We start from the raw sequence: 27,786 nt of genomic DNA, 5'->3' as shown, positions 1-27,786 counted from the left end.
ACTGGCATGGTAATGTCTCTCATTCAATCTCCTCAAGAAAGACCACAGTGTGGTTGAAGCTGATTGGCTGCTTGGTATGGAAGCAGTTCCTTGTCGCAGTATCAATATCCTAAATCATCATGAGCATTTCCCATCATGGGTTGGATGTGATCAATGGTAGAAATCAGGACTGCATTAACAGGACTTGAGTAGAAATCTCAACACTCAACGATTTAAAGGCCTTCCATGTGAATAGCCTGTTCCCAGTTTCTTTGTTTTATCTAACAGAGTAGGATGTACATTAGTTACCACAGAAGCATTTAGAGTTGCAGGCTATTGTATTGTTCCAACTGGAATGGGAAAGAAATCAGTGTTGGTGAATACAACAGGTTGAAATGGGAGAATGTCAGGACAGACATTCACACTCCCAAATCCCTACACAGCAAACCTCCAATCTCAACTGTACTGTTATGGGCTGAGGGAATGATGGTTAACGAGAAGCGTAGAAAGAAATGCCATCTCCAGCTGTATTGTGACAATAATCGATGGGTCTGGGATCACAGATCTTCGTTGCATTGGGTCAGAGATGGGGTGAGGAGGTACATTCGGGATTGAGAAAACCGAGTAACCAAAATGAACAAATGGCAAAGAACCAAAAGGTTTGAAAGAGACGATGCGTTACTCTTGCCTCAAGCTTAAAATTTTACCTCAGCTAGAGAAGCAAGATATACACGGATATTGGAAGTCCAAAATAGGTTGATGATTTTACATCAAGAGTTATTGAGTCATAGAGATATACAGCATGGAAACAGACCCTTCGGTCCAACCCGACCAGATATCCCAACACAATCTAGTCCCACCTGCCAGCACCTGGCCCATATCCCTCCAAACCCTTCCCATTCATATGCCCGTCCAAATGCCTCTTAAATGTTGCAATTGTACCAGCCTCCACCACATCCTTTGGCAGCTCATTACATACACGTACCACTCTCTGTGTGAAAATGTTGCCCCTTAGGTCTCTTTTATATCTTTCCCCTCTCACCCTAAATCTATGCCCTCTAGTTCTGGACTCCCTGACCCCAGGGAAAAGACTTTGTCTATTTATCCTATCCATGCCCCTTATAATTTTGTAAACCTCTATAAGGTCACCCCTCAGCCTCTGACGCTCCAGGGAAAACAGCCACAGCCTGTTCAGCCTCTCCCTATAGCTCAAGTCCTCCAACCCTGGCAACATCTTTGTAAATCTTTTATGAACCCTTTCAAGTTTCACAACATCTTTCCGATAGGAAGAAGACCAGAATTGCATGCAATATTCCAACAGCTGCAACATGACCTCCCAACTCCTGTACTCAATACTCTGACCAATAAAGGAAAGCATACCAAACGCCTTCATCATTAAGCTATCTACCTGCAACTCCACTTTCAAGGAGCTATGAACCTGCACTCCAAGGACTCTTTGTTCAGCAACACTCCCTAGAACCTTATCATTAAGTGTATAAGTCCTGCTAAGATTTGCTTTCCCAAAATGCAGCACCTCGCATTTATCGCAATTAAACTCCATCTGCCACTTCTCAGCCCAGTGGCCCATCTGGTCTCGATCCTGTTGTAATCTGAGGTAACCCTCTTCGCTGTCCACTACATCTCCAATTTTGATGTCATCTGCAAACTTACTAACTGTACCTCTTATGCTCACATCCAAATCATTTATGTAAATGACAAAAAGTAGAGGGCCCAGCACTGATCCTTGTGGCACTCCACTGGTCACAGGCCTCCAGTCTGGAAAACAACCCTCCACCACTACCCTCTGTCTTCTACCTTTGAGCCAGTTCTGTACTCAAATGGCTAGTTCTCCCTGTATTCCATGAGATCTAACCTTGCTAATCAGTCTCCCATGGGGAACCTTGTCGAACGCCTTACTGAAGTCCATATAGATCACAGCTACTGCTCTGCCCTCATCAATTTTCTCTGTTACTTCTTCAAAAAACTCAATCAAGTTTGAGAGACATGATTTCCCACACACAAAGCCATGTTGACTATCCCTAATCAGTCCTTGCCTTTCCAAATACATGTACATCCTGTCCCTCAGGATTCCCTCCAACAATTTGCCCACCACCAAGGTCAGGCTCACTGGTCTATAGTTCCCTGGCTTGTCTTTACCGCCCTTCTTAAACAGTGGCACCACGTTTGCCAACCTCCAGTCTTCCAGCACCTCACCTGAGACTATTGATGATACAAATATCTCAGCAAGAGGCCCAACAATCACTTCACCAGCTTCCCACAGAGTTCTCGGGTACACCTGATCAAGCTGGGAGAGAAAGCTGGAGAAGTGCAACATTTCCTCTGAGTGTTGTTGCCATGCAACAATTGGAATGCTCTAGCAAAGGCAGAACACATGTCGGTCCCTTTAGTAACTATGAGTATATGGCTGCACAATTTTAAAAAAAATCAATGGCCTATGCGCTTAATGGAATAAAATGCATGCAGCAAAAATAAAATGAAAGGGAGTGTTGGTGAGATGAGTCAGGATATTCAAATTAGGACACTTCAATTTTAAGTTGGAAGTGACAACTCTAAGGAAGATAGTCATAAATATTTTTTTCATCATTTTATATGAACAGCACTTGTGGTTAAGAGTTTTGCTGTAAGCCCATGACAGATCTTTGCATGGCATATTTAGTGAGGTGACGTTGTTGGCTTACTTGCACCCAATTTCTCATTTAAAAGAAATCCTCATAAATGAAACTTACAACATAGGCAGCTAAGAAAGGGCAAATTACTCCCTTTAAACATAAAAACCTAAGTGGTCAATACAGTATGGCAGGGGTGTTTGGGTCAAAACACCATATACTTCAGACATTCACTATGTTATTATTTTGTTACACATCCTCAAGTGTGACTGGAGTCAAGAGGTGCCAGTGAGTTTAGGAACAAGTGCACACCAGTTTCAACAATAATGTTTTGCAGATATTCTGTCTGTCGTGGTGAAAGAGACCTCAAATATTTTCAGCTTTTGGAAAAATGTTCTCACTGTATAATAATAATAATAATGTACTGTTGAGGAAAAAAGTGGGTCAAGATTTCTTTTTCTTGAAAAAATATCTAGAAATCCCTTTATGAAAAACAATGCTTTCCTCAATGAATCAACTGTAATTTAAGTCTTGCAGTGGGAACTGGGGGAGCAGGTACCAACTTCAGAATAATGCAAACCAAAACAAAACTCCAGAAGCTGGAAAACAGAGAAAAAAATAGAAAATGCTGGAAATATTTCACAGATAAGGTAGCACCTGTGGGCAGAGAAACAAGAGGTGACAGCATAGGTCAATGACCTTTCGTCCAAACTAAGACAAGTCAGAGATCATGTTTAGAATATGAATTGATGGGGCAAGGAGGAAAGAAAGGTTTGTGAAAGGGTAGAAGATGGGAGATATTGAATGAGATCAAATGGGTATGGTAATGGAGAAGTTGACCAAATTAGGATTTCTGATATTTCTTTAACTCTGTCCTTGTTTTGTACATTATATAAGTGCCTACACAGATCATTTATAGTATTTCCTATCAATCAATAGTATTATTTCTTCAGTAGGAAACACTGACTCTCCCACGCCGATCTCCGTCCCCACGCTGAACCCCACTCCCGCTCCGATCTCCGTCCCCATCCCGATTCCCGGCCCACGCCTAACCCCGCCCCCACTCCCAGCTCCAGCCCCACATCAGGTCCTAGCTCCCAGTCCTGCCGTATTTTCACCATCCCTCCAGAACTACCCCTCTCTGAGGATGAAAGATCAGTCCTCGGCAGAGGCCTCACCTTCATTCCCCTACGCTCTCAGATTAACGAGTTTAACACGTGGCGAGACATCGAACAATTCTTCCGCCGCCTTCGCCTCCGCACCTATTTCTTCAACCAGGATTCTCGCCCACCTTCTGACGACCCCTTCTCCCGCCTCCAACACACCCCCTCCACCTAGACACCCCGTGCTGGCCTCTTACCTGCCCTCGATTTCTTCATAGCCAACTACCGCCGCGACATTAACTGCCTCAAGTCCTCACCCTTAACAATTTCTCCTTCGAATCCTCCCACTTCCTCCAGACCAAAGCGGTAGCCATGGGCACACGTATGGGCTCCAGCTATGCCTGTCTCTTTGTTGACTACGTAGAACAGTCGATCTTCCGTAATTACACCGGCACCACTCCCCACCTCTTCCTCCGCTATATTGATGACTGCATTGGCGCCACCTCGTGCTCCCGCGAGGAGGTTGAGCAATTCATCAACTTCACCAACACATTCCACTCTGACCTTAAATTTACCTGAACCATCTCTGACACCACCCTCCCCTTCCTGGACATCTCCATCTCCATTAATGACGACCAACTCGACACTGATATTTTTTACAAACCCACCGACTCCCACAGCTACCTGGATTCCACCTCTTCCCACCCTACCACTTGCAAAAATGCCATCCCGTATTCCCAATTCCTCCGCCTCCACTGTATCTGCTCCCAGGAGGACCAGTTCCACCACAGAACACACCAGATGGCCTCCTTCTTTAGAGACCACAATTTCCCTTCCCACATGGTTAAAGATGCCCTCCAATGCACCTCATCCACATCCTGCACCTCCGCCCTCAGACCCCACCCCTCCAACCGTAACAAGGACAGAACGCCCCTGGTGCTCACCTTCCACCCTACAAACCTTCACATAAACCAAATCATCTGCCGACATTTCCGCCACCTCCAAAAAGACCCCACCACCAGGGATATATTTCCCTCCCCACCCCTTTCCGCCTTCCGCAAAGACCGTTCCCTCCGTGACTACCTGGTCAGGTCCATGCCCCCCTAAACCCCACCCTCCCATCCTGGCACCTTCCCCTGCCACCACAGGAACTGCAAAACCTGCGCCCACACCTCCTCCCTCACCTCTTTCCAAAGCCCTAAAGGAGCCTTCCACATCCATCAAAGTTTTACCTGCACATCCACTAATATCATTTATTGTATCCGTTGCTCCCGATGCGGTCTCCTCTACATTGGGGAGACTGGATGCCTCCTAGCAGAGCGCTTTAGCGAACATCTCCAGGACATCCGCATCAATCAACCACACTGCCCTGTGGCCCAACATTTCAACTCCCCCTCCCACTCTGCCGAGGACATGGAGGTCTTGGGCCTCCTTCACCGCCGCTCCCTCACTACCAGACGCCTGGAGAAAGAACGCCTCATCTTCCGTCTCGGAACACTTCAATCCCAGGGCATCAATGTGGACTTGAACAGTTTCCACATTTCCCCTTCCCCCACCTCACCCCAGTTCCAAACTTCCAGCTCCGCACTGTCCCCATGACTTGTCCTACCTGCCTATCTCCTTTTCCATCTATCCACTCCACCCTCCTCCCTGACCTATCACCTTCATTCCCCCCCCACTCACCCATTGTACTCTATGCTATTTTCTCCCCGCCCCCACCCTCCTCTAGCTTATCTCTTCACGCTTCAGGCTCTCTGCCTTTATTCCTGATGAAGGGCTTTTGCCCGAAACGTTGATTTTACTGCTCCTCGGATGCTGCCTGAACTGCTGTGCTCTTCCAGCATCACTAATCCAGAACACTGACCTATCACCAACTTATCACCTTCACCCCCTATTTTGTTTATCTATCGCATTCCCAGATACCTTCCCCCAGCCTCATCCCCTCCCAGTTATCTCTCAGCTGCCTTGGGCCTGCCCGTCATTCCTGATGAAGAGTTTATGGTAGAAACGTCGATTCTCCTGCTCCTGGATGCTGCCTGACCAGCTGTGCTTTTCCAGCACAACACTCTTCAACAGCAAATATTATGCATGTCATATTATGATCTGAGACAGCTGCTTTGATACCAAAATGTAATTTTTCTTAAGCAATTGAGACAATTGAAAATGAATGGGTTTTTTTTTCCAATTTTTTAAGCTGTCTGTGCCAATATTGCAGTGAAGATTAGGACTAATGATGTAATTATATAATTAAGTGTTGGATCCATAGGGACAGCATATAAGGAAATCAAAATTCACTGCCACACTCTTCTTCAACTCTTATTCAATTCCACTAAAATTATAAGTTTAATCACAAAAGCAAACACTTCACTGTTAAATAGATGTTTCACTTATTAAAAGATGGTGCAGTGAATAATAAACATGGTTTACAATCTCAGCCACCCGAACATCAGGCTGATAGAAATCAAGCTCATGATTTAAGATCAGAGCATCTGGAGTCTGAGGACAGATTACAGAAGGATAACAAGGCAGAATCAAGAGAGAAAGTAGAGTGAGGTTTAAAGGTCATGATTAAGATTTCAAAAAGATGGGTAGTGATATGGCACCCAGGCTGTTGCTGCCTAATTATTGATTTCACCTCAGGAATTAGAAGCAAAATTTCAAAATTCGCAGTTAATGCTGACCTAGAAGTTGCAGTTAATACTCAGGAAGAGTGTGGAAAAATGCAGGAAAACATTAGTAAGCTCAAACAACTGGTGTGTAGTAGATAGGTCTATTTCAATATTGTCAACTGTGAGATGATGCAGTTTGGTAGGAGAGAAGAGGGAGGCCAAACACTGCTTGGGCAATCAGAGGCTGAATGCAAAAGGCTTGGCTACAAAAACCTAAATCACTGAGTGTAATTATATACTCTACAAAGGTCATTGACACAACCACATTTTGGAATTTCCTTATGGAGGTTTAGGATTGGAAAGTGGACAAGTAATGTAAAACCTTTATTAAAGTATCAGATGGTTTAACAACATTTCAAGCATTGTGCACCATTCTGATCTCCATATTATGAAAAGGATAAAGGGGCTTTGATGAAAGGGTGAGAAAAATGTACAAGGATGATTTTGGAACTGGGCAGGTAAACTTGGCAGGGAATGTGGAACAGAAACTGGGACTCTTATCTCTTAAAAATAAAAGGAAGGCTAAGGTAACTTGATATAAATCCTCAGACAATGATGGATTTGACAGGGTGAAAATGTTCCTGCCTGCAAGGCCATTGGAAATGAGAGGAGATAATCATGATATAATCACGAGGAAATCCAGTAAGAAATTGTTTCGAAATTTTTTGGAGTATGTACAATTTGAAATTCAAATACAAGCCTTCTCCAATCATTATTTCTTGCCCTCAAGCTCTAACCAGGATGCAAATGGATGAGCAAATTTTGGAAATACTGTCTGCTCTGCAAAAAAAAATTGAGAGAGCAAAAATAAAGTGAGAAAAAGAAATATATTCCTACCGTCCTTATGGCTATAGGTATTCCAGATTCATCAACAGGGCCAATTCCTGCATAATGCGGTGCTTTAATTACCGTGACTTTCTTCTCCTCCTCTGATGTCCTGTAAACCGGGTCAATGCTCATTATGTCTGCACCAGGTGATTTGCTCTGCTGTGATGTACTTAGGTTCTCTGCAAGGAAAGAAATTGATGTCATGTAAGAACCAAATCAAAATGAATAAATCATGTCCTTCAGTGCCTCGAATGACACCAGTTCTAAGCATATTGTGAGGATTGGCAGATTGAAGGCACTTTAGGTTCCTCAACTCAAAATTACCAAAATAATTCTTCCACATTACTCCCATTTGAAAATGTACTTAGTATTGAGTGTGTTTTGACTGCAGTATTCCAGCTTGAATATCAAGTTATGTAGGAAGAATCCATTCACTTAAATAATCACTCCCCTGTCCATTCCCACACTTAGATAACAAAATAAATTAAATGGCACATTACAATCAGAATTGTCAGGATTAGGGAACAGATTATATTTTGATGAATGGCTTTTGCCCGAAACATTGAGTTTCCTGCTCCTCAGATGCTGCCTGACCTACAGTGCTTTTCCAGCGCCACTCTAATCTAAACTCTGGTTTCCAGCATCTGCAGTCCTTACTTTTGCCTAGATTATATTTTAACTCAACTAGTACAAATTGAATCTTTTCATATTTCTCACTCAAATTTAAGTTCAGGCATCATGAAAGGAAGAGTTCACTTCATAAAAGTACTTTAAAATATGGATTAGAAGACCCATTAGTTATCCAACAGAGTCTTCAAACACATGCATGACATTTAGTCATTTCTGACAAAATTATGTAATGAGCTTATACATAAAAGGGACACAAATCACAGAGATGTATACCCACAATGTTTCCAAAATACAAAGCCCATCACAGCAAGATAAGACATAAACCTTGAACTGCAAGTGTACTCCGTAACATGATTACTCAATAAGATGCACAGAGGCTCAGTGGTTAGCACTGCTGCCTCACAGCACCAAGGACCCGGGCTTGATTCCAGCCTTGAGCGACTGTTTGAGTGGAGTTTGCACATTCTCCCCATGTCTGCGTGGGTTTCCTCCCACAGTCCAAAGATGTGCAGGTTAGGTGAATTGGCTATGCTAAACTGTCCATAGTGTTCAGGGATGTATAGCTCAGGTGCATTACTGAGGAGTAAATATAGAGTAGGAAGAATGAGTCTGGGTAGGTTACTCTTCAGAGAGTCGGTATGGACTTGTTGGGCTGAAGGGCCCATTTCCACACTGTAGGGATTCGATGTAGCCACCCATCTATTTGGCTATCTGATGTGTGCCTGGAGTCTTTGTACCATAGGAGACTGCCAAATTGTTAATGGTGGAGTGTCACAGGAACTAAGAACAATAGACAGTTTTAATTCCAATATCTTGATCCCAACACCTGGGTGCACTATAGCTGGTGAGATTCCAATGGCGGTTTTGAAGAAAATGGCTACTTAAGTTGCAGCCGCTAGGATTCCCATCCAGTTAAAGATGGTGACTGGAACCCTACTCTTGAGGGGCTACAGGGGGCTAACAGTCTCACCATCAGTGGCGGGCACTGCTGAAGTACATCATGAGATGTGAGGGTGCCTCCAGTCCCCATCACTGGACACAAATAACAATTAAAATGGTTCAGAATCAGCCGCTGGTGCAGCCTCATTTAGCAATAGGCAGTTCTTGCTGCCATTCCTTGGTGTGGCGTTTACCCCGTTGGATAGAGCTCCAGATTCCGACAATTACTCAGTACGGCACAGGGACGCCATGACTGTTTCATGGACAGCTCCTGACTTGATGGGTACCAAATGGACGACCAGAAAATCTAGATGGTGTCAGAACAGTGCCTTTAATCAAAACCTCATGGTATTTGAAGAGAATAATCGATCAGATTATCAGTACTGGCAACACCGTATCCCCAGTAGAATCTTGTGGAGGCAAGAATGTGGTACGGATTTGGCCTGATTAGATTTCATTCCTGTTCTCCAACAAAAAAAAACCCACCTCCATGAGCTTTTGAAAATTCTGCATCAAGTCTGCAATTACTTTATGGAAACGGTTTGCGTGATGAGATAAATAATGACTCAGCACTTTGACATAAATGTACGCAAAAGTAAATTTAGGTGAAAATTCTGATTGCGTACCAGAACTTCAATGAGAACATGCCAAATGAAATATGGCTCACTGACCAAAAAAAAGTGTCATTCAGTATCTTCTGAGCACTAGAACTAAACTGCAGCAATAATGAAGTTCATTTTTTTAATGAAAGTAAGTGGTGAGAAATGGTAAGCAACACCAATTTAAACAGGACTAGATTTTATATCCACGTTAAACAGTTGCTGACATTACTTGGTATTATGTGGGACATTCAGAGATGGGTCTATCTGACTTAGTGGTGCAACATTAAAGAAATATTTCCAGTTTATGTTTACATGCTTCCATAGCGTCTGCTCTGTGGAAATAAATCAAAGTATCATTGGAATTAGAATAATGTTGAATTTGGCTACACTTATCTGTGAGAGCAGACTGTTTAAGGAGATAAACTGGAAACTAGTTGAGAAACTGCAAACTTTAATGGCATTCACTGTGCCTTGGGGAAAAATATAAACTTTGTGAAAGTAGGCAATGAAGGAATAAAGATAAGGAAAGAAGGTTAATTACATCAAATTATATAGAGTTGATGTGGGAAAGTAGCATTGAGGAGATGGTCAGTCATGATCTACTCCTATTCCTAAATTTCTACACTGGATTGGATTGCTCTGGTAACAGTCATCCCATGGGCTTCTTCTGAGCCCATATTAATCAGCAGCTATCTCCTCTCCTGTGTCATTGGTGACCTGGGTGTGTACAGATAGCAAGGAAAGATGGAAACATGATGTGTACAAATTAAGGGTTGAGAGTGTGGTGCTGGAAAACCACAGCAGGTCAGGCAGCATCCGAGGAGCAGGAGAATCGCTGTTTACGACATAAGCTCTTCATCAGGAATCAGGCCTCATTCTTGATGAAGGGCTTATGCTCAAAACGATGATTCTCCTGCTCCTCAGATGCTGCCTGACCTGCAGTGCTTTTCCAGCACCACACTCTCGTCTCTGATCTCCAGCAGCTGCAGTCCTCACCTCCTATTAGTGTACAAATTAAACCTGGTAGGAACAGATCTGAACTTTATTGTGCAGAGTTGAGGTATCCCTTTAGATCTGGTGCCAATATATCTTTGAAAGAGGTAAGGTGCCCTTTGGAATCACCAAAAGTAGGCATGAGTGCCTGTCAAAGTACATTAAAAAGTTGGAACGCGTCATCTTCCACCTCAGAACACTTCAACCCCATGGCATCAATGTGGATTTCACCAGTTTTCTCATTTCCCCTTCCCCCACCTCACCCCAGCTCCAACCTTCCAGTTTAGCACCGCCCTCATGACCTGTCCTACCTGCCTATCTTCCTTTTCACCTATCCATTCTACCCTCCTCTCTGACCTATCACCTTCATCCCCACCCCCATTCACCCAATGTACTCTTTGCTACCTTCCCCCACCCTCCTCTCTAACCTATCACTTCCATCCCCACCCCCATTCACCTATTGTACTCTATGCCACTTTCTTCCCACCCCCTCCCCCTCTCATTTATCTCTCCACTCTGCAGGTACCTTGCCTCTATTCCTGATGACGGGCTTTTGCCCAAAACATCGATTTTCCTGCTCCCCGGATGCTGCCTGACCTGCTGTGCTTTTCCAGCACCACTCTCATCTAGACTCTGGTTTCCAGCATCTGCAGTCCTTGTTTTTACCGTATTGGAACTGCCAAAGTGTCAAAATTTACCTTCACCTTCACACATTGAATGCATTGTCTGAGCTGAGATGACACCGATTATTAGATAAATTGATGCCACCTTGACAATGTGAGCCTGGGATTTAAAGAACCTATTAAAGAACCTAAGCCACCATATCCCATTCTAAAAGATGAAAGACTGAATTTAAATTTGTTTAAGAACTATAATCTGGTGTTGTGTGATTTTTTTTAACTAAAGTTGTTTAATATATCATTACAACTCCATGACACTGTAACCCTCAGCTCGTGCTTCCAAATAAACCTGTTGGACTATAACTTGGTATTGTGTGATTTTTAACTTTAAAAGTGTCAAAAGTAAGTATCGAAAGGACCTTTCAAGGGGAACTGTCAAAAGTCTCAAAATAAACTGTTAAAAGCACTTTCTAAGAGAAACTGTCAAGAATAGTCGTCAAATTGAGGTGTCATGACTTCAAGGCATTTAAGAAACCTGCCTATTAGATCTTTAAGGTGTTTAAGGTTAGATATTTAAGGTCTTCAAAAGAAAAATCATTGCTTGCTAAACTGTCAATATGGAAAGCAATCTGGGTTAGATTAGGATAAATAAAGCAGCCTGAAATTTTGTAAACACAGTCTTGGTCATTTTTGTGCAGATCTGGTTGAATTAATACTGAATGAGTAAAATGTTGGGGGGTGGGGTTTCACCATTTTGGAATGAGATGTTTGCCTATGCATCCACTGAATTTTCATTTATCTAACACTCTCTCTCCTTGTTCTATAACAAAGCACATGGCCACCTCCATCATTCATTAATGCCATTAAATCATCCAACTTTTTCATATCCTTCACGAACCTTTTCAAGAAATCATAGGGAGTTAAAACAATAAAGGACTTTGTTTCACCAGTACCAGTGCAGAGAGAATAACAAACTTTAAATTACTGTTCTCAGAGGGGATTTTACAAAGTTGTGAAATGAGGGATTTTTCTTCAAAACTGTAAAACATTTATTGGCCAATTGAGATACTTCATGATGCTAAAATTATAACATTTTCATTTTCACTATCTAACCATGAAATTAATACCCATAGAACACAAAGGTCATGATTTAACAACATATTTCAACAACTGTCCTTTAAATACTTAGAACTTTAAGCAGTTTGAGTTTTTAAGCATTTTGTATTAACCAGCACTGTTTCTTATTTATTAGACAAATTCTAAAAAAAATTACAAACAGTCGTGCATTTTAAATTTTCAAATGTACAAAGATACAATTAGTTGCATTAGGATATGCAAACCAAATGTCACTTCACAATATAGGTCATTGTTATAGATTAAACAAGTGTTCATTGCCAAATGATTAATTCAAAGCCTATAACACAACTGCACAAAGTAAACATTGCACAGAAACAGCTTACCCATGGTTCTGCTGTGTTGCATTGTAACGATGTTTGGGTTTACTGACGGTGATGAAGAATAAGCTGATGATGGTGAGAAGGGCCTTTGCAAATAACTCATTGGACTGCTGCTATCAGTGCGAGAATTTCCATTCACCACCATCTGTATACATCAAGAACAAAGCAGACCATTATCAGTACCCAGTAATGAACTGATACCACTTTATTAAGGTGGGAGGATGCAAGACTTCGTCACCCACGAGAGGGAACAGTGGTGATGTGATTAGTACGTACAGAAACATACACAGGTCACTAGTGTGAGAGTAGAATGCCATCTTATATCAAGATTGCTAATGTGAATTTACAGTGAGCTTTCCTCCAAAGCATTCCAACTTTCCAGACAAATGCTTTCACACACTACTGCAATCTTCCAGGCAGGGATACCGCTCCTATCATCCAATACCCCCAACCCCACATTAGTTTAGTTTCACTGTATTATGGATTCTGACAATGCTAACACAATGGTTATCCCCAAATGAGGGAATATTAGTTCCAATGAAAATAAAACTAAATGTATTTTTTGTAACCTCATGCAGTCAGTGCTTCAATATCTACAATACAAAACAAAACATGAGTTAGAATAGGATAAATGATGAAAGTGATTAGAATTTGGTAAAACACATTTTCTTGGGGATCTGGTTTAGCTAATAATGTCTGGGGTTTTATCCATTTTTGGAAAAGGTGTTGGAGCATTTGCCCACATTTGCTAAACACTCTCTCTCCTGATTCTATATTAAAGCACATGAACCTTCAGCAGTCCTGCCACCAACAGTCCCTAACACTATTAAACTATGTGACGCCTTCATTTCCTTTTGTTCATTAAGAAATCTCATGGATTTTAAGAAAAAGGAATCAGCTTCATTAATATCAGCACAGAATCTCTAACAAATTCAAAATTAATGTTCCCAGTAATGCTATGAAATTAAGGTTTAAGAGAAAAGTTCTGAGTCCAACTATCTGCAGAATGGTTGAAGCATTGAACCTGTATCTGGATCTCTTTTGAATTTTTCCTGCACCTATATAAGCAATGTGAATCTACACACAGCCGTGTGTTCAAAAGATCTTCAAACGCAATGTAATTGTGGTAAAGCTGAAAGGTTCCATAGAAATATGACTCAGTCGTGCACTCAGCGATGTTACTGACCATATGAACTTTGCAGTAAGCACAGATATTGTTAAACTTATTTTTAAAATACATTTCCTTTGTAGCAAGACAAACCAAGGGAGGATTTTCAGTTCCCTGAATAAACTCCAGAAGGTGTTAGTTTCAAACATACAATAGAAAGAGAATTATGAAATTGATGAAGTGAAAATAAGATGAGAAGAGGAAAGGTTAGTTCAATTCTAATTTATTCCACTCAACAAATCATTGTGCAAATGGAAATATACACCTTCCACAGCAGTTCTATTTGCACTTAAAGCACTCACGAGAACAGATTTTGATAACTGGCAAAAGATCCAATATTTTTTGATTTATGTTAACTAACATTGCAACCTTTCATTGTAAGTTCATAGTTTGAAAAGGTCTTGATAAATTGATTATAGTTGCCCTTCTCATGCTGATCGTGGCTATTTTAAAGGTCCTGATGGAAAATAATGGTTATCACGCATATTCTAACTATTCATAGTGACACTTAAAAAGCCTTTCAGTCTTAACTTGAATTGGATTTTTAATGTCTTTAATCATGTGCCCAAAGCATCAGAAATGGACAAAAGTTACATGGTATAAATTCAAAAGAACTTGACAAATTCCTAACATTGGCAAATATTTTAATTGGTCCACTTTGTTCCTAATTTGGAACTACTGGGAAGACGGATGCCTCACAGTCAAGTGAATAAACCAGACCAACAAAAAAAAAAGACATCCATATTTGCTAATTGACAAACTGTTAGTAGGTAGCAGTGGTTGCAACTGGTACAAGTGGGAATTAAGTAAATTATGTGGCAAATAACAAGACACGATACAGAACATGCGGACACCTTGAATGAGGGATTCTTGTTATGTTATTCCCTACTTGAATTCTGCCACCTCTTTCAGCAAGGTGGGTTAACAGGAAGGGTAATTACATGAGTGGGAGCAGTAGTGGTGGTAGTTGTATCATCAGTTATTGCAGACATCCGACTCAGGGTTGGGGATGGAGTGTCAGAATGATCCGTGGTTTCGTAGCCACAGGTTTGCAGCTCATCTAGAATGGCCGTGGATGACTCACTCAGGTTGCAAGACGAATATTCACTCAGAGTGGAGTCAGTAACAAACGAAGATGCTTCATTCGGGTTTGTGAAAAGATTCAAGTTCAGGGAAAGAAGATTGTAAGATGACAGGGTAGGGTAACGGGCTTTCAGGAGGTGGGAAGGGATGAAGTCATCGAAGGTTGGCAAGGTAGCTGGCTCTCGCTCCACACCATAGCAAGGCGAGAGAAGAGTCCTGTTAGTAGGTAGCAGAGGAAGAGGTGAAGCAACGTCTGGTGTGATTTGCCAGCATCCTTGTGATGTATTAATCTTGGATGCCATTTTCTCTTCTGACTGACTTTCAGGCTGAAGGAGGGAGAATATTATAGGGGTAAACATAAAACAGGTTATTAAATGTTGGGGACAATTAAGCAAACAGTCTTCCAAACAACGTCTTCAGTTAATTCTCAAATTCCCATTGAATGTAGGATGTAGTAAAACAAAGTAAGAACATTGCTTCCCTCTGTGCCTCAATTATGTTGTTAATGGTGATTATCACAGAATTTGCATTTAAATTTGATAATACACTTCTGAGCTGTTTCCAAAGTACAAAGGAACTAGGTTAAAAATCTCAACACCAGATTATAGTCCAACAGGTTTATTTGGAAGCACTAGCTTTCGGAGCACTGCTCCTTCATCAGGTGATTCATTAGGCAACCACCTGATGAAGGAGCTGAGCTCCAAAAGCTCGTGCTTCCAATTAAACCTGTTGGACTATAACCTGGTGTTGTGAGATTTTTAACTTTGTACACCCCAGTCCAGCACCTGCATCTCCAAAGGAACTAATAATTGAGCTCCTCACACTGTACTGATACCTAAAGGTTTGATTCAGATTAGTAGTCAGCAGCTCCTCACTGGGGACCACTCTCAAGCTTCTTCTTCACATGTTAATATCACAGTTCAGCACAGACAGGGAACAGGCCACAAATCCATTAAAATGTGCACCAACATATTTCCCGTGTATTAAAGCAGACATTTGATGCAGTGAAAATTAAAACAAAAATACAAGTTCACAAATTGGTGCCCTTTCCATGGCAACACCTCTACCAATCAGAGTCTTCTAACTAACCAATCAGCACTCTCCTCATTCAGTCTAAATGCTGTTTTCCCTTCGTGGTGAATTGCCTTTTATTCAGAGATTACGGACATCGTTGGCTGCTGCCCATCCCTAATTGTTCTCAAACTAAGTGACTTGTTAGGCTTCTGCTTCCAGGACCCTTCTCTAAAAGGAACGTAGATCTGTGGAATTCACTCACCCAGAGTGTGCTGGATACTGGAACATTCAGTAACTTCAAGGAGACGAGTCACCGATTTCTAATTCCTAATGGGTTGAAGAGTTATGGAGAGGGAGCAGGAAAGTGGAATTGAGGCTGAGGTGAGATCAGCCATGATCGTATTAAATGGCAGAGCAGGCTCGAGGGGCTGATTTGCCTACTGCTGCTCCTGGTTTCTATGTTCTTATGTTCGTAGTTCTGAGGGCAGTTAAGAGCACATTAGTTTAATTCAGGAGTCACACATAAGCCAGGCCAGGGAAGGATGGTAGATTTCCTTCAGAAGAGGGCATTAGTTTTACGACAATTACTGTGGTTACCTGATCAGTGTTAGCCGAGCATTTGATTCAAGATTTTTACTGATTTTAGATTTCTTTGCAATGGTGGAACAGTGGTCCCAGAACATTAGAGCAGGGCAATTAGTGCAGAGACATGACCATCATGCTATTGCTTCTCCAAGACAAAAACGCTTTGACAAAAAGTGACTTTTTCCATTAAGTTCAAAAATACTTAATTGAATCAAATTTTGCTTTTGCAGAATATATGATTAGAACCTCCAAGGTATTAAAGCTAAGAATTTTACTGCAAGCCTCAATAACTCTAATTTTATAAAATCTATTAACATTTATACCATAGAAAATTGAAAACTTATTCAACCAAATACCTGGAATACATTTTTACAAGAAAAGTGTGGTTTCTTGCAAGGATAAAATTTCTTCTCCACAATGCAATTAAAGTCTATTTTTAAGACTGGTGGAGTGAATGTGGAGAGTTAGCATTTCGAGTCCAGTGAAAATTCTCCAGTTCTGAAAATGGGTGTTGGACCCAAAATGTGAACTGTGTTTTCCCTCTGCAGGTGCTGCCAGACCTGCTGAGTTTCTTCAGCAATTTCTGTTCTATTTGTTTCAGATCTCCAGCATCCACAGATCTTCATTCAATTTCAGTGAATGAGTTCTTTGAGATCAGCAGCAGATTCTGTACCAGTGTCAATACTTGTGAAAATATAATAATTTGTGAATATAGTTTTGTCTAACTTGTCAAAGTTGAACAAAATTTAGACAAATTGTTGTTTTTCAGACTCATTACAGCAATCTCCAAAAATAAAGGGACATTTCAAAGTCATACAGCTTTCAAAGATTGATTTAAAACTTATTCCTTTTAGAGATTTTTTTCCATCACCATAACTACTGCTGGTGTAATAACTAGTACTAAAGTGAGAAATTTAACTTACATCACCAATGCCAGAAATCTCCTTCAAATAAAAGTACAGAATCTCATTTTAAAATTGCTCAACCTGGGAAATTTTAATTAAATAAAGGAGTTTAAAATTAAAACAAGTCAAAGGCAAAAGTAAAAAGTGCAGAAGGTCAAGCAACAATTTCCAGAGCACTGTTTTATTCTTTGTTCATTTTTAGGTCAGGCCAGGAACTCTTAACGATGCCTAATTGCCCTGCTATGGAGTAGCTTGCCACGCCATTTCAGGGGACAATTTCAGAGTCAGCCACATTGCTGTGGATCTGGAGCCACACGTAGGCCAGAATAGGTAAGGATCTAGGAGAAAGAGAGGACTGCTGGAGATTCACTAATATTTTTCAGTGAAGGAAATCTGCCATTCATTCCTATTCTTGAGTGTGGTGCTAGAAAAGCACAGCCGGTCAGGCAGCATCCAAGGAGCAGGAGAGTCAATGTTTTGGGCATTGCATTCCTGATGAAGGGTTTCTGCCCAAAGCGTTGACTCTCCTGCTCCTCAGATGCTGCCTGACCTGCTATGCTTTTCCACAGGTATGAGAATAGGTATGAATGGTAGGCTTATTCCCCATGGTAGGCTTATGCGGAAAGTCAGGAGGCATGGGATAGAGGGAAATTTGGCCAGTTGGATAGAAAACCGGCTAACCGGTCGAAATCAGAGAGTGGTGGTAGATGGTAAATATTCAGCCTGGCGCCCAGTTACAAGTGGAGTTCCGCAGGGATCAGTTCTGGATCCTCTGCTGTTTGTAATTTTTATTAATGACTTGGAAGAGAGAGTCGAAGGGTGGGTCAGTAAATTTGCAGATGATACAAAGATTGGTGGAGTTGTGGATAGTGAGGAGGGCTGTTGTCGGCTGCAAAGAGACTTAGATATAATGCAGAGCTGGGCTGAGGAGTGGCAGATGGAGTTCAACCCTGTCAAGTGTGAGGTTGTCCACTTTGGAAGGACAAATAAGAATGCGGAATACAGGGTTAATGGTAGGGTTCTTAGTAAGGTGGAGGAGCAGAGGGATCTTGGGGTCTTTGTTCATAGATCTTTGAAAGTTGCCATTCAGGTGGATAGAGCTTGTAAGAAGGCCTATGGTGTATTAGCGTTCATTAGCAGAGGGATTGAATTCAAGAGTCATGAAGTGATATTGCAGCTGTACAGGACTTTGGTTAGACCACATTTTGAGTACTGTGTGCAGTTCTGGTCACCTCACTTTAGAAAAGATGTGGAAGCTTTGGAGAGGGTGCAGAGAAGATTTACCAGGATGTTGCCTGGAATGGAGAATAGATCGTACGAGGATAGGTTGAGAGTGCTAGGCCTTTTCTCATTGGAACGGCGAAGGATGAGGGGTGACTTGATAGAGGTTTATAAGATGATCAGAGGAATAGATAGAGTAGACAGTCAGAAACATTTTCCCTGGGTACAACAGAGTGTTACAAGGGGACATAAATTTAAGGTGAAGGGTGGAAGGTATGGGGGGATGTCAGGGGTAGGTTCTTTACACAGAGAGTGGTGGGAGCATGGAATGCGCTGCCTGTGGGAGTGGCAGAGTCAGAATCATTGGCAACCTTTTAGCGGCAATTGTATAGGTACATGGATAGGTGCTTAAGCTAGGACAAATGTTCGGCACAACAGCATGGGCCGAAGGGCCTGTTCTGTGCTGTATTGTTCTATGTTCTATGTTCTAATGGCAGATTTCCTTCACTGAAAAACATTAGTGAATCAATCAATGGCCATTCCATGATGCCAACACTGAAACTAGTTTTATATTCCAGATTTATTAAGTGATTTTAAATTCCACCAGGTGAAATTTGAACCTGTGACCACAGAGCATGCGTCCAGGCCTTTAGGTTACTTGCCTAATGATGCTGTCCCTTTGCCACAGTCAGAAAAGCCAAAAGGGAAAGGTTTTGGAAAGGTAAAAACTGAAAGATTTGGCAGGGCAGAGAAGCTTTTATCATTGTTTCTAGATATTATAGGAGGTCAGTGGAGGCAAGCTGGGAAATACCACTGAAGCCTGATATGAAGGTAGAATGCGGTAAGATAATCAAATTTGGCAGAAGTCAGCAGGTGTGCAATTAATAGACTAAGGGAAAGGGAGCCAGAGGAGACTTATGGGACAATGACAATGCTCAATTGGAACTGTTGACGAGATGGATGGAGGAAGCAAACTTCTGAATGAGCCAGTGCAGTGACACTAAGGATAGCATTCTAAAAGTCCCAAGGAGGTCAGAAAGTGCTTCACAAATAATTATATATCTTGAAATATAGCCACTGTTACAGCATGTACCTACACACAGAAAAGGACCTAGATAAATGACCAAATAGATTTGTTTGATGATACTGGTTATGAATGCTGGGCAGGACACTAAGAGACCTCCCTTCTATCAAATTCTATCAAAATAGGTTTCGCTGCGGCAGGATTAATGGGACTAATACTTTAAAATAGTAACTTGTTTAAAAATCGAGGCTCACTACCTGACAGTATTGTGCAACTTGCTCCTACATCTGACTTGAATTTTATGAGATGCCCATTGACATAAATCTTTCTGAGTCAAAATGTTTGGTCTGGGTTACTGATTTGCTATTGGAAAACTATGGGTTTATTGGATTATGCTGTACCTGATTTATGTCTTTGTGTGGGCAGTTATTTGGTCTTTTGTTTTTCTGTGGCTGTCCTCTACTTCAGCATATTTTCTGAAAGTGAACTATTTGCTTGCAAAGAAAGCCTACAGTTTTACTAGCTGGGGACTGTCCATGCCTGTGAGGTTTCTTTCCTCCACAACATTGACAAGACTTTAGTGTTTGATAGCTAACAAACTAAACCTATCTCCAGGTTGTAGAACTTATACAAGTTTCTGGGCTGTCAGAACTTAAAAGGAATCCAGACCCTCACAAAGGATGCTCAGGTTAAGACGAAAATCTTAAAACCTTTTAGGCAGCACATGAAAGAAAACTGGAAAGAGTCAGTTAAATAAGAAATTAAAGAGATAAGGTAAGAGTGATATTTCTCTGCGATTGAGTTGCTGAAAGACATATTGCTGGTAAACAGGTTGAATCTGTGTTTTTGCTGTTCATGTTACAATCTTTTAGAATTGACTAACATATACATAGCTATATATAGCTTTGCTTGTTTTCTTTTCTTTTGTAAAGTAAATTTGTGTTATTTAGTTAAAAGAAAACTGGCAACCTTGAGTGAATATGTTCAGTGACAAACTCAAAATACTAACTCTGCTTCTCCTTTCACAGATACTGCCAGAACTGCTAGGCTTCTCCAGCATTTCTGCTTTTACCTCAATCCTCTCCTGACCTTAATAGTACTCTCTAGATAAATTTGGTAGATGAAAGCTGATCAAACTATTTAGTCCTTCACTTGACCTTAAGATATAGGAATAACATTAGGCTATCTCCATCATTTGATCATAGCTAATATGTTTCTCAACTCCTCTCTTCTGTCTTCTCCCCATGACCAATAATCCCCTTACCAATCAAGAATCTAGATATCCTTATCTTCAATAAACTCAGTCACTTGCCCACCACAGCCTTTTGCGGCAATGAATCTCACAGAGAGACCAACAGACACAGATCTAGCATGACTTAGAATCAAAACTGGAGCTTTGCTGATTTCAGAGTAAATTAAATTTCTCCAGATCCCTTTGAGGTTTCCAAACAATATGATATTTCTAACAACAAAATCTTCTGGCAAACTTCTAACTCACAAATCCCAAGGAGCAGAGCAATCTTCAACAATATCTATAAACTATGTTTGTGCTAAACTCACAACATTAGCAATCCTATCTCCAGCTATTATTTGTTCCTTTAAGGCTCCTGTAGACAATGAAAAGAAAATGTCACACATAGATTGAACAACTGAAAGAATCATTTGTTTACCTCAAAATATGAAAACAATAGTTTGACATGGTACTACACCACATGAAATATATCCACCCATCCATGCAAGGAACATACTCCATTCAATGAGCCATTGAGATCAGCCAAACATTATTAATGATTAGATTGTGACCTTTCGGTTATTTCTAAAAGGTAATAAATAAGAAAAGAACTGAAAACCCTGCCATGTTGGCATCTGAATGCAGCTTTTCAAACTGGTGTCTGTCTGCAAGGTCAATGGATTTCTATATTTTTCCATTCACTTGCTAACCTCTTTAAATTCAGTTGCACCACAGCCATTTTACAAAACTTTGAAGTGAGGTCAAGGGACTACATGAGAGCTAGCATGTCTACATTCACTCCAAGACTACTGTATTAGAACAAGGATCTCAGTAGAAGAACAGGGCATAAATGTGATGATGAGTTAAAGAAGTACCTATCATGGAGAATATTCCAGATGCTGTGTGGAAAATGTAAGGCATGGGGATGAGATTGTTGAATAGTGGTAACACAATGCAGTACAGAGTATTGTGGCTATGGAGGAAGGGGAAGTCGATTGAAGAATGGTGCAGTGATTCTTAAAATTCATTCATGGGAGAGAGGTCAGCATTTTTTGTCCATCTCTAACTGCCCTTGAGAAAATGGTAATGAGCTGCCTTCTTGAACTGCTACAGTCCATTTGGTACAGATATACACACAATGCTGCTTATGAGAATCCAGGATTTTGACCCAATTAACTATCATATCATTCAAAGTCAGGATGGTGAGTGGTTTAGAGATGGACTTGCGGGTGGTGGTGTTCCCATCTATCTGCTGTTCATGTCTTTCCAGATGGTAGTGGGCATGGGTTCAGAAGGCATTGTTGAAGGACCTTTGGTGAATTTTGCAGGTGGCTTGCACTGCTGCTACTGAGCATCAGTGACGGAGGGAGTGGATGTTTGTGGATGTGGTGCCCATCAAGTGGCCTGCTTGGTCCAGGACAATATCGTGTTTTTTGAGTGTTGTTGGAGCTACACCCATCCTGGCAAGTGGGGAGTAGTCCACCACACACCTGACCTGTGCCTTGCAGATGATTACAGGCTTTAGGGAGTCAGAAGGTGGGTTGGAGTCACCGGTCCACTGCCTTAACCAGAACTTCCACAGTAACATGGAAAAGTCTGGAGGCCCACTTCCAAGCCATTTCTGTGTTCACAAGCATTCTCTCCGGTGTGCAGTCAGAGTGCACTTCCTGTTTACAGCAAAAAATGCTCAATTTCCCAATACTCCAATTAAGTCCAACTTTTTTTTTAAACATGTATTTTTTACCACAGTATCAGCTATAACAACCAGCACCACTTCAACAACAAGAACCTGACTGGCAAGTTCTGATTACACCATCGATGCTAACACGTTTTTTTCAATACAAACACAGAATCTCACTTTTAAATTGACCAAGTGGAACTTGGAAAGTCACAATAAAAAAAAGACATTTTTAAATTGCCAAAAAGAAAAATATATTTTGTTTTCTGTCACTTGATGGCACGAAATTAGAAGAAGAATTTATATAATGACTTAATCTTAGTTGCTTCAAGGTAAGCACAAAAATGGAAAGAGGAGGAGTCATGGAGAGGTGACAAAACTTACCATCAAAGAAAAGGATTTGAGGGACATTTTCAAAACCTGAAGAAGATATAATGGATAGACAACTCCAGACTGCAGGAACATGACAGGAAATATTCTACCACATATAGTGGGCTGAATGAACAAAGGTTGCAATGGAGAAATCCTTTTGGTTCATGATCCCTTTGCAATGATACAAATTGCTCGTTTAGAACACATTAAAGTTTGCCAAGTACCTGACCCTTGAAAATGGATCAGAGTTGAAAAGGCTAAATCTGTCCATTGTAAGCAGATTTGGCAACTTCTCCACCTTTAAACTGCAGGTCTTTCAGGTAAAATGTGACACACAAAGGCTAGCTGTTGCGTGCACCTTCTGAAAATGTGTCCAGTCTTTCAGTCCCTGACTTATCAAGAACCTATCCACCTCTACCTTAAAACTATTCAAAGACTCTGCTTCCACCACCTTTTTATAAACAAGAGTTCCAAAGTGTCCTGCGCTGTTTGACTCTCTGCAACTCTGCTGCCTGTTGCTATTCTGGTTACTGCTCCTGCCTGGCTCTGGTCCAGCCTCTGCTGGTTCCTTCACTGTTACATCCAAGTGACCAGAAACACCAGGCTGACCTGCCCTATCATTATCAGTATCAAAAGGTGTGGTGCCGGAAAAGCCCGAAAGCCCTCATATTCCTGATGGAGGGTTTATGCCTGAAATGTCAACTCTCCTGCTCCTCAGATGCTGCCTGACCGGCTGTGCTTTTCCAGTGCCACACCTTTTGACTCTGATGTCAGCATCTGCAGTCCTCACTTTCTCCCTGCCCTATCATTACGTATGCCTGAGGTGATGAGTGAACAAATTGCATGGAACGAACTGGTCAGCGCATTCTTTGACACCATATCTCTAGTCCTGAGTATTCCTGCCCAACATTAAACCCTACACTTATCATCAGGTGCACAGTGGCCAAATGCATTCACTTGTCAGTGAAACAGACGGAACCAGGATGGATGTTTCTCAAAACTAAAATCGCAGCTGTTTGAGACTATCCACAGTTTATGATGCAGTGTCAGTTGTCTTGCAGCAAACCAAATGCTCTTACTACTCTTTCACTGTCCCCTTTGGGAGCAGTCCTGATAAAGTCACAGACACTAAGCTGCCAGCACAGAAAACATGAAAACTACTTCAGTACAACTACTACAACTGTAATAAAAACAAAAAAGTGCTAGAAAACACAGCGGGTCAGGCAGCATCCATGGAGAGAAGGCAGGCTAACGTTTCCAGTCTAGATGACTGTTCCTCAGACCTGCTGCTTGACCCACTGTGATTTCCAGCATTTTTTGTTTTCAGTACAGATTTCAGCATCTACAGCAATTTGCTCCTGCAGCTGTAATAATGCTTCTCAAAAAATAATTGAAGCTATTGGTCCTACGTGTCCCACAGTTAATTGCAATTGAGAGCCAACTGGTTAATTTTTGAAAACTCTGCAAATAGGAATAAAATGTTAAGTACGTTGAAAATTGCTGCCAATTACAAAAAAAGGTATATACCAGATGATGCCCTGAGGAGCGTGTACAAGACTGCACTTCAAACGTGTCCTTGTGAAGATTCCTTCCACTGTTTGATGCAGATATGGTTGGGAATCCTTGTGTGTCGAGCCCAGGCTCTGTTGTATGCAGACTTGCTGGAGCTATCTGAATGGAAAGAGAGGCTGTGTGTCTCTCAGGCTCTGTCCTATCGCCGAGTGGAAGTGAATGAAGTGAGGGTTTCACAGAACTGTCAGGCTGTCTCACATTGTGGGTATTAGCAATGAGCTGATCCTCGGGCAAGGTTAGCTTGATGGCGGTGATTTTACGCTCTTGGAAGTTGCCCTGACTTTTCTGAAGGGAAAGGTCAGCAGTGCTACTATCATCTACTTTGTGAGTTAAGTTCTGGGCAACTGCTGGCTGCTGTACAGGAGAGGAAGTTGCGCTGGAGTGTCGAAACAATTGCAATGAACTGTGTGAGTACTCTTCCTTATTAGTCAAGCGGGTAATACTGGAAGTTATTGGCAAGCTGGATTCTGGGAGTGATGGCCAACTGCCATGTATAAGGCCTTGGGTTGAGCTAAGTGTTACATGGTGGCTGTCAGGATCCATTAGTGGACCCCAATGAAAGCTTTCCTTTCTCGGTGGTGGTGAAGGAACCTGTCAGAGATGACCACACAGCAGGAAAGACACAAACCATACAGGGAGGAAGAAAAATAAAAATGGAAAACATCAGCATGGAGAATTCATTTCAATTACAACACTGAGCATTACCTCGCTAATACATTGAATGTGATCTATTAGTATATATATTAACTTATTTTTTTGAGTGTCGGTACTGAACCTGAGCAATCTGCAAAGGTCTCTCACTTAATTAGACTTAGCAAGCATGTACAGACTTTCCCAGATAGTTTGTGTCTTAAATCAAACTAAAGGACCATCAGCAGAAATTGCTATCCACCCACTCATTCATTGTCGACAGAACAGAGTTTAAAATCAGGAATTTGGAGTGTTTCCTTCACTCATTAGCCTACGGTAATTGAGCCTTATATAGTATCTAAACAATTATTGCCACCCATTAACACAACACAGCCACAAAGCAGGGAATAGGCATGTTGACATTTCTGTGTCAGGAACTCTTCAGGTACATAAATAGGTACCTTTAAATTGACAACATCATTTGGATTCCTCCCCAACTGTAAAAAAAGCTGGTAAGATTAGAAGGTTCTGTCAGTACCAATGGCATGTTAAAGTGAGCACTTGAGCAGGTTAACAAGACATTGGACTAATGGAGATGTGAAGCTGATGATTTACTGCTTTATAAAATGCTCCTAATTGACTTCATTCGTTGGAAGACACAGCTCTGACTCATTTGAAACTGAGTGGCATGTAGGGAACCCCTTATTATTAATAAATCTGAAATGCAAAAAGACAAGTTAATTTAATGTCTCTCATGCTGCAAAACAAAACAACAGTTATATTAAAACAACACAGCAATTTAAAATTCAAGATGTTATGCTCAGAAATAAGTGTAAGCCTCTGTGATTTTAAGCCTTTGATTTTCAGAAACAAATATCAACCTAATATGATGACAAACAAGGTTTATAATCTTGATGGTGCACATCACATTAATTCTGATTACCATTTGTACACTTTAATAGATAGTACAATATTTGTTGAGTAAATTCATTAACAAGCAAGATTAAATTTGCAACAAAGCAATTAGCATTTTACAATGTTTTCTTGTAATGATATATTACTATGCCTGCACTTCTGTCAGAATGACACATTTCCAAGCTTCAGACAGTGCCTGGAAAAGAACAAGTGTGAATCTGACAATCATACCATCACATTTTTATTCCAACTATCTGACAATGGGCAGAAGGTTGGCAAGCAATATGTTTTAATGAGTCAAAAAGCAGCCTTTCTTTCTGGAATATGTATAAACACATCTCTAGCTGTAAGCACACTGTTACATTCAGAAAGATGGCTTCCATTCACCTGCTGTGGAGGGGTTTTTCTTTCTGGAAATGAAAGATTCGGTCTGACACTCCGAAATCCTTTGGCTGCCAGTGACGAGCTGTGCGTTTCTCCATTTAGTGTGCCTTTGAAGCTGTCATTAATGTTAAATGATGTCCAAACATCTGCAGAAGACAATTAAAGAACCCCTTCAGACAGATTAAAATGACAAATGGTTCACCCGTTTGTCAGTGTGGCAATCATAAGGTGGGGACTCTATAGTACCCAACATTGGCAGCTAGTGTAAACCAGAACATGAAGGAATTAGAATCATCCCATTCTCACTGAACAAGATGGAGGAGAATAGGGACGGGGCAAGGGAAAGCTGACTCATACCACAAGTACAAAGATGCACCTGGCACGTGGAATCCAAACAAAATGGAAAGAGAATTATAAGCTGAAGAGCAACCTTCAGTCATTTGTTCTATCATGGCTTGCACTTAGGAAGTCTGAGGACACAGCAGCTTAAAGATAAACAACACATTGATCTTCTCTCACAATCCAAGAAGTGGAATCAGTTTATTCCAGTATGGCTTTGAACAGCAAGATAAAATTTCAACTTGTGACCTGCTTTGAGTGGATCTTATCATTGGGCTCCTTTAATGTCAGTTTATGACTTTATCAGTAAAACTGGCAAAATAGTTTTTTTTTAAACAAATGTCCTATCTCTGGAAATAGAAAGTGAACAGATTAATGAGGGAAATGCAGTGTCAAACAGAAAAGCTTCTGCAGATGCTTGCTGCTACATTACGTTTCTATGAAGTAAACAGAAAGACTCAAAATGAACTGCAGTCCCATTTCCTTTTTACCCAGAGCAAGTAACGATCTTTACCTGAATCTGGTGTCTGTGCTTCAGGACCTTTAAAAAAGATAAATAGCATAATAAGCAAGCTGTCAGCAAGACATTACATGATGATATAATCTGGATAACTCACAGACAAAAAGAAGTTCACAGAAATATCATTATTTAACATATTCTCAAATATATGAGAATATAAAGAAATTGGTCACAGGTCTTAACTTGTTTTGACCTGGACATGGCCAATTTCTTCAATGTTATTGGAGCTGCACCCATCTAGGCTAGTGGGGTGTACACCAACAGACTCCTGACATGTGCCTTGTAAATGGTGGACAAGCACTGGGGAGACAGAAGGTGTGTTATTCACTGAAGGATTCCTAGCTTCTGACCTGCTTTTATGGTCTGCATTTATATGACTGATCCAGTTCACATTCTGGTCAATGTAAGGATGTTTGTAGTGGAGGACTTTGTAGTGGATGGTAATGGCATCAAAAATTAAGAGGTTAGATTTTCTGTCATTGGAGATGACCACTAATTGATACATGTGTGGCAAGAATGTTACTTGTCACCTATAAACCTAAACCTGGATGTTGTCCAGGTCATGTACACACTCTGCATTAGGTGTCTGATGTGTGGCAGATGGTGCAATCATCAGCAAACATCCCCACCTCTAACCACAGATGGAGGGAAGACCATTGATGAAGCAACTGAAGATGCCTGGGCTTTGGACAGTCTCC

The 27,786-nt window shown here is 41.2% G+C and overlaps 1 protein-coding gene across 31 annotated transcripts in view; it reads right to left on the bottom strand.

Moving 5' to 3' along the window:
• Positions 1-27,786, bottom strand: part of sorbs2b (sorbin and SH3 domain containing 2b) — a 323,367-nt gene that overhangs the window by 135,733 nt on the left and 159,848 nt on the right. For 25 of the 31 annotated variants that reach the window (XM_088000723.1, XM_088000756.1, XM_088000785.1 and 22 more), the window contains 6 exons: positions 27,083-27,109; positions 26,233-26,375; positions 24,256-24,891; positions 14,557-15,024; positions 12,451-12,592; positions 7,216-7,385 (listed from right to left, as the gene is read on the bottom strand). In XM_088000723.1, coding sequence (XP_087856849.1) covers positions 7,216-7,385; positions 12,451-12,592; positions 14,557-15,024; positions 24,256-24,891; positions 26,233-26,375; positions 27,083-27,109 — 1,586 coding nt within the window. The remainder of the gene's footprint in view (positions 1-7,215; positions 7,386-12,450; positions 12,593-14,556; positions 15,025-24,255; positions 24,892-26,232; positions 26,376-27,082; positions 27,110-27,786) is intronic. The other 6 variants (XM_088000811.1, XM_088000816.1, XM_088000820.1 and 3 more) reach the window with 4 other exon arrangements.

Source organism: Chiloscyllium plagiosum, unplaced genomic scaffold (assembly GCF_037043375.1).
Source record: "Chiloscyllium plagiosum isolate Xiang-an unplaced genomic scaffold, Cpla_swu_hap1 HiC_scaffold_2, whole genome shotgun sequence".
NCBI lineage: Eukaryota > Metazoa > Chordata > Chondrichthyes > Orectolobiformes > Hemiscylliidae > Chiloscyllium > Chiloscyllium plagiosum.
Note: the sequence above shows the minus strand (reverse complement) of the source record. Positions and strands in the feature narration are given on the sequence as shown.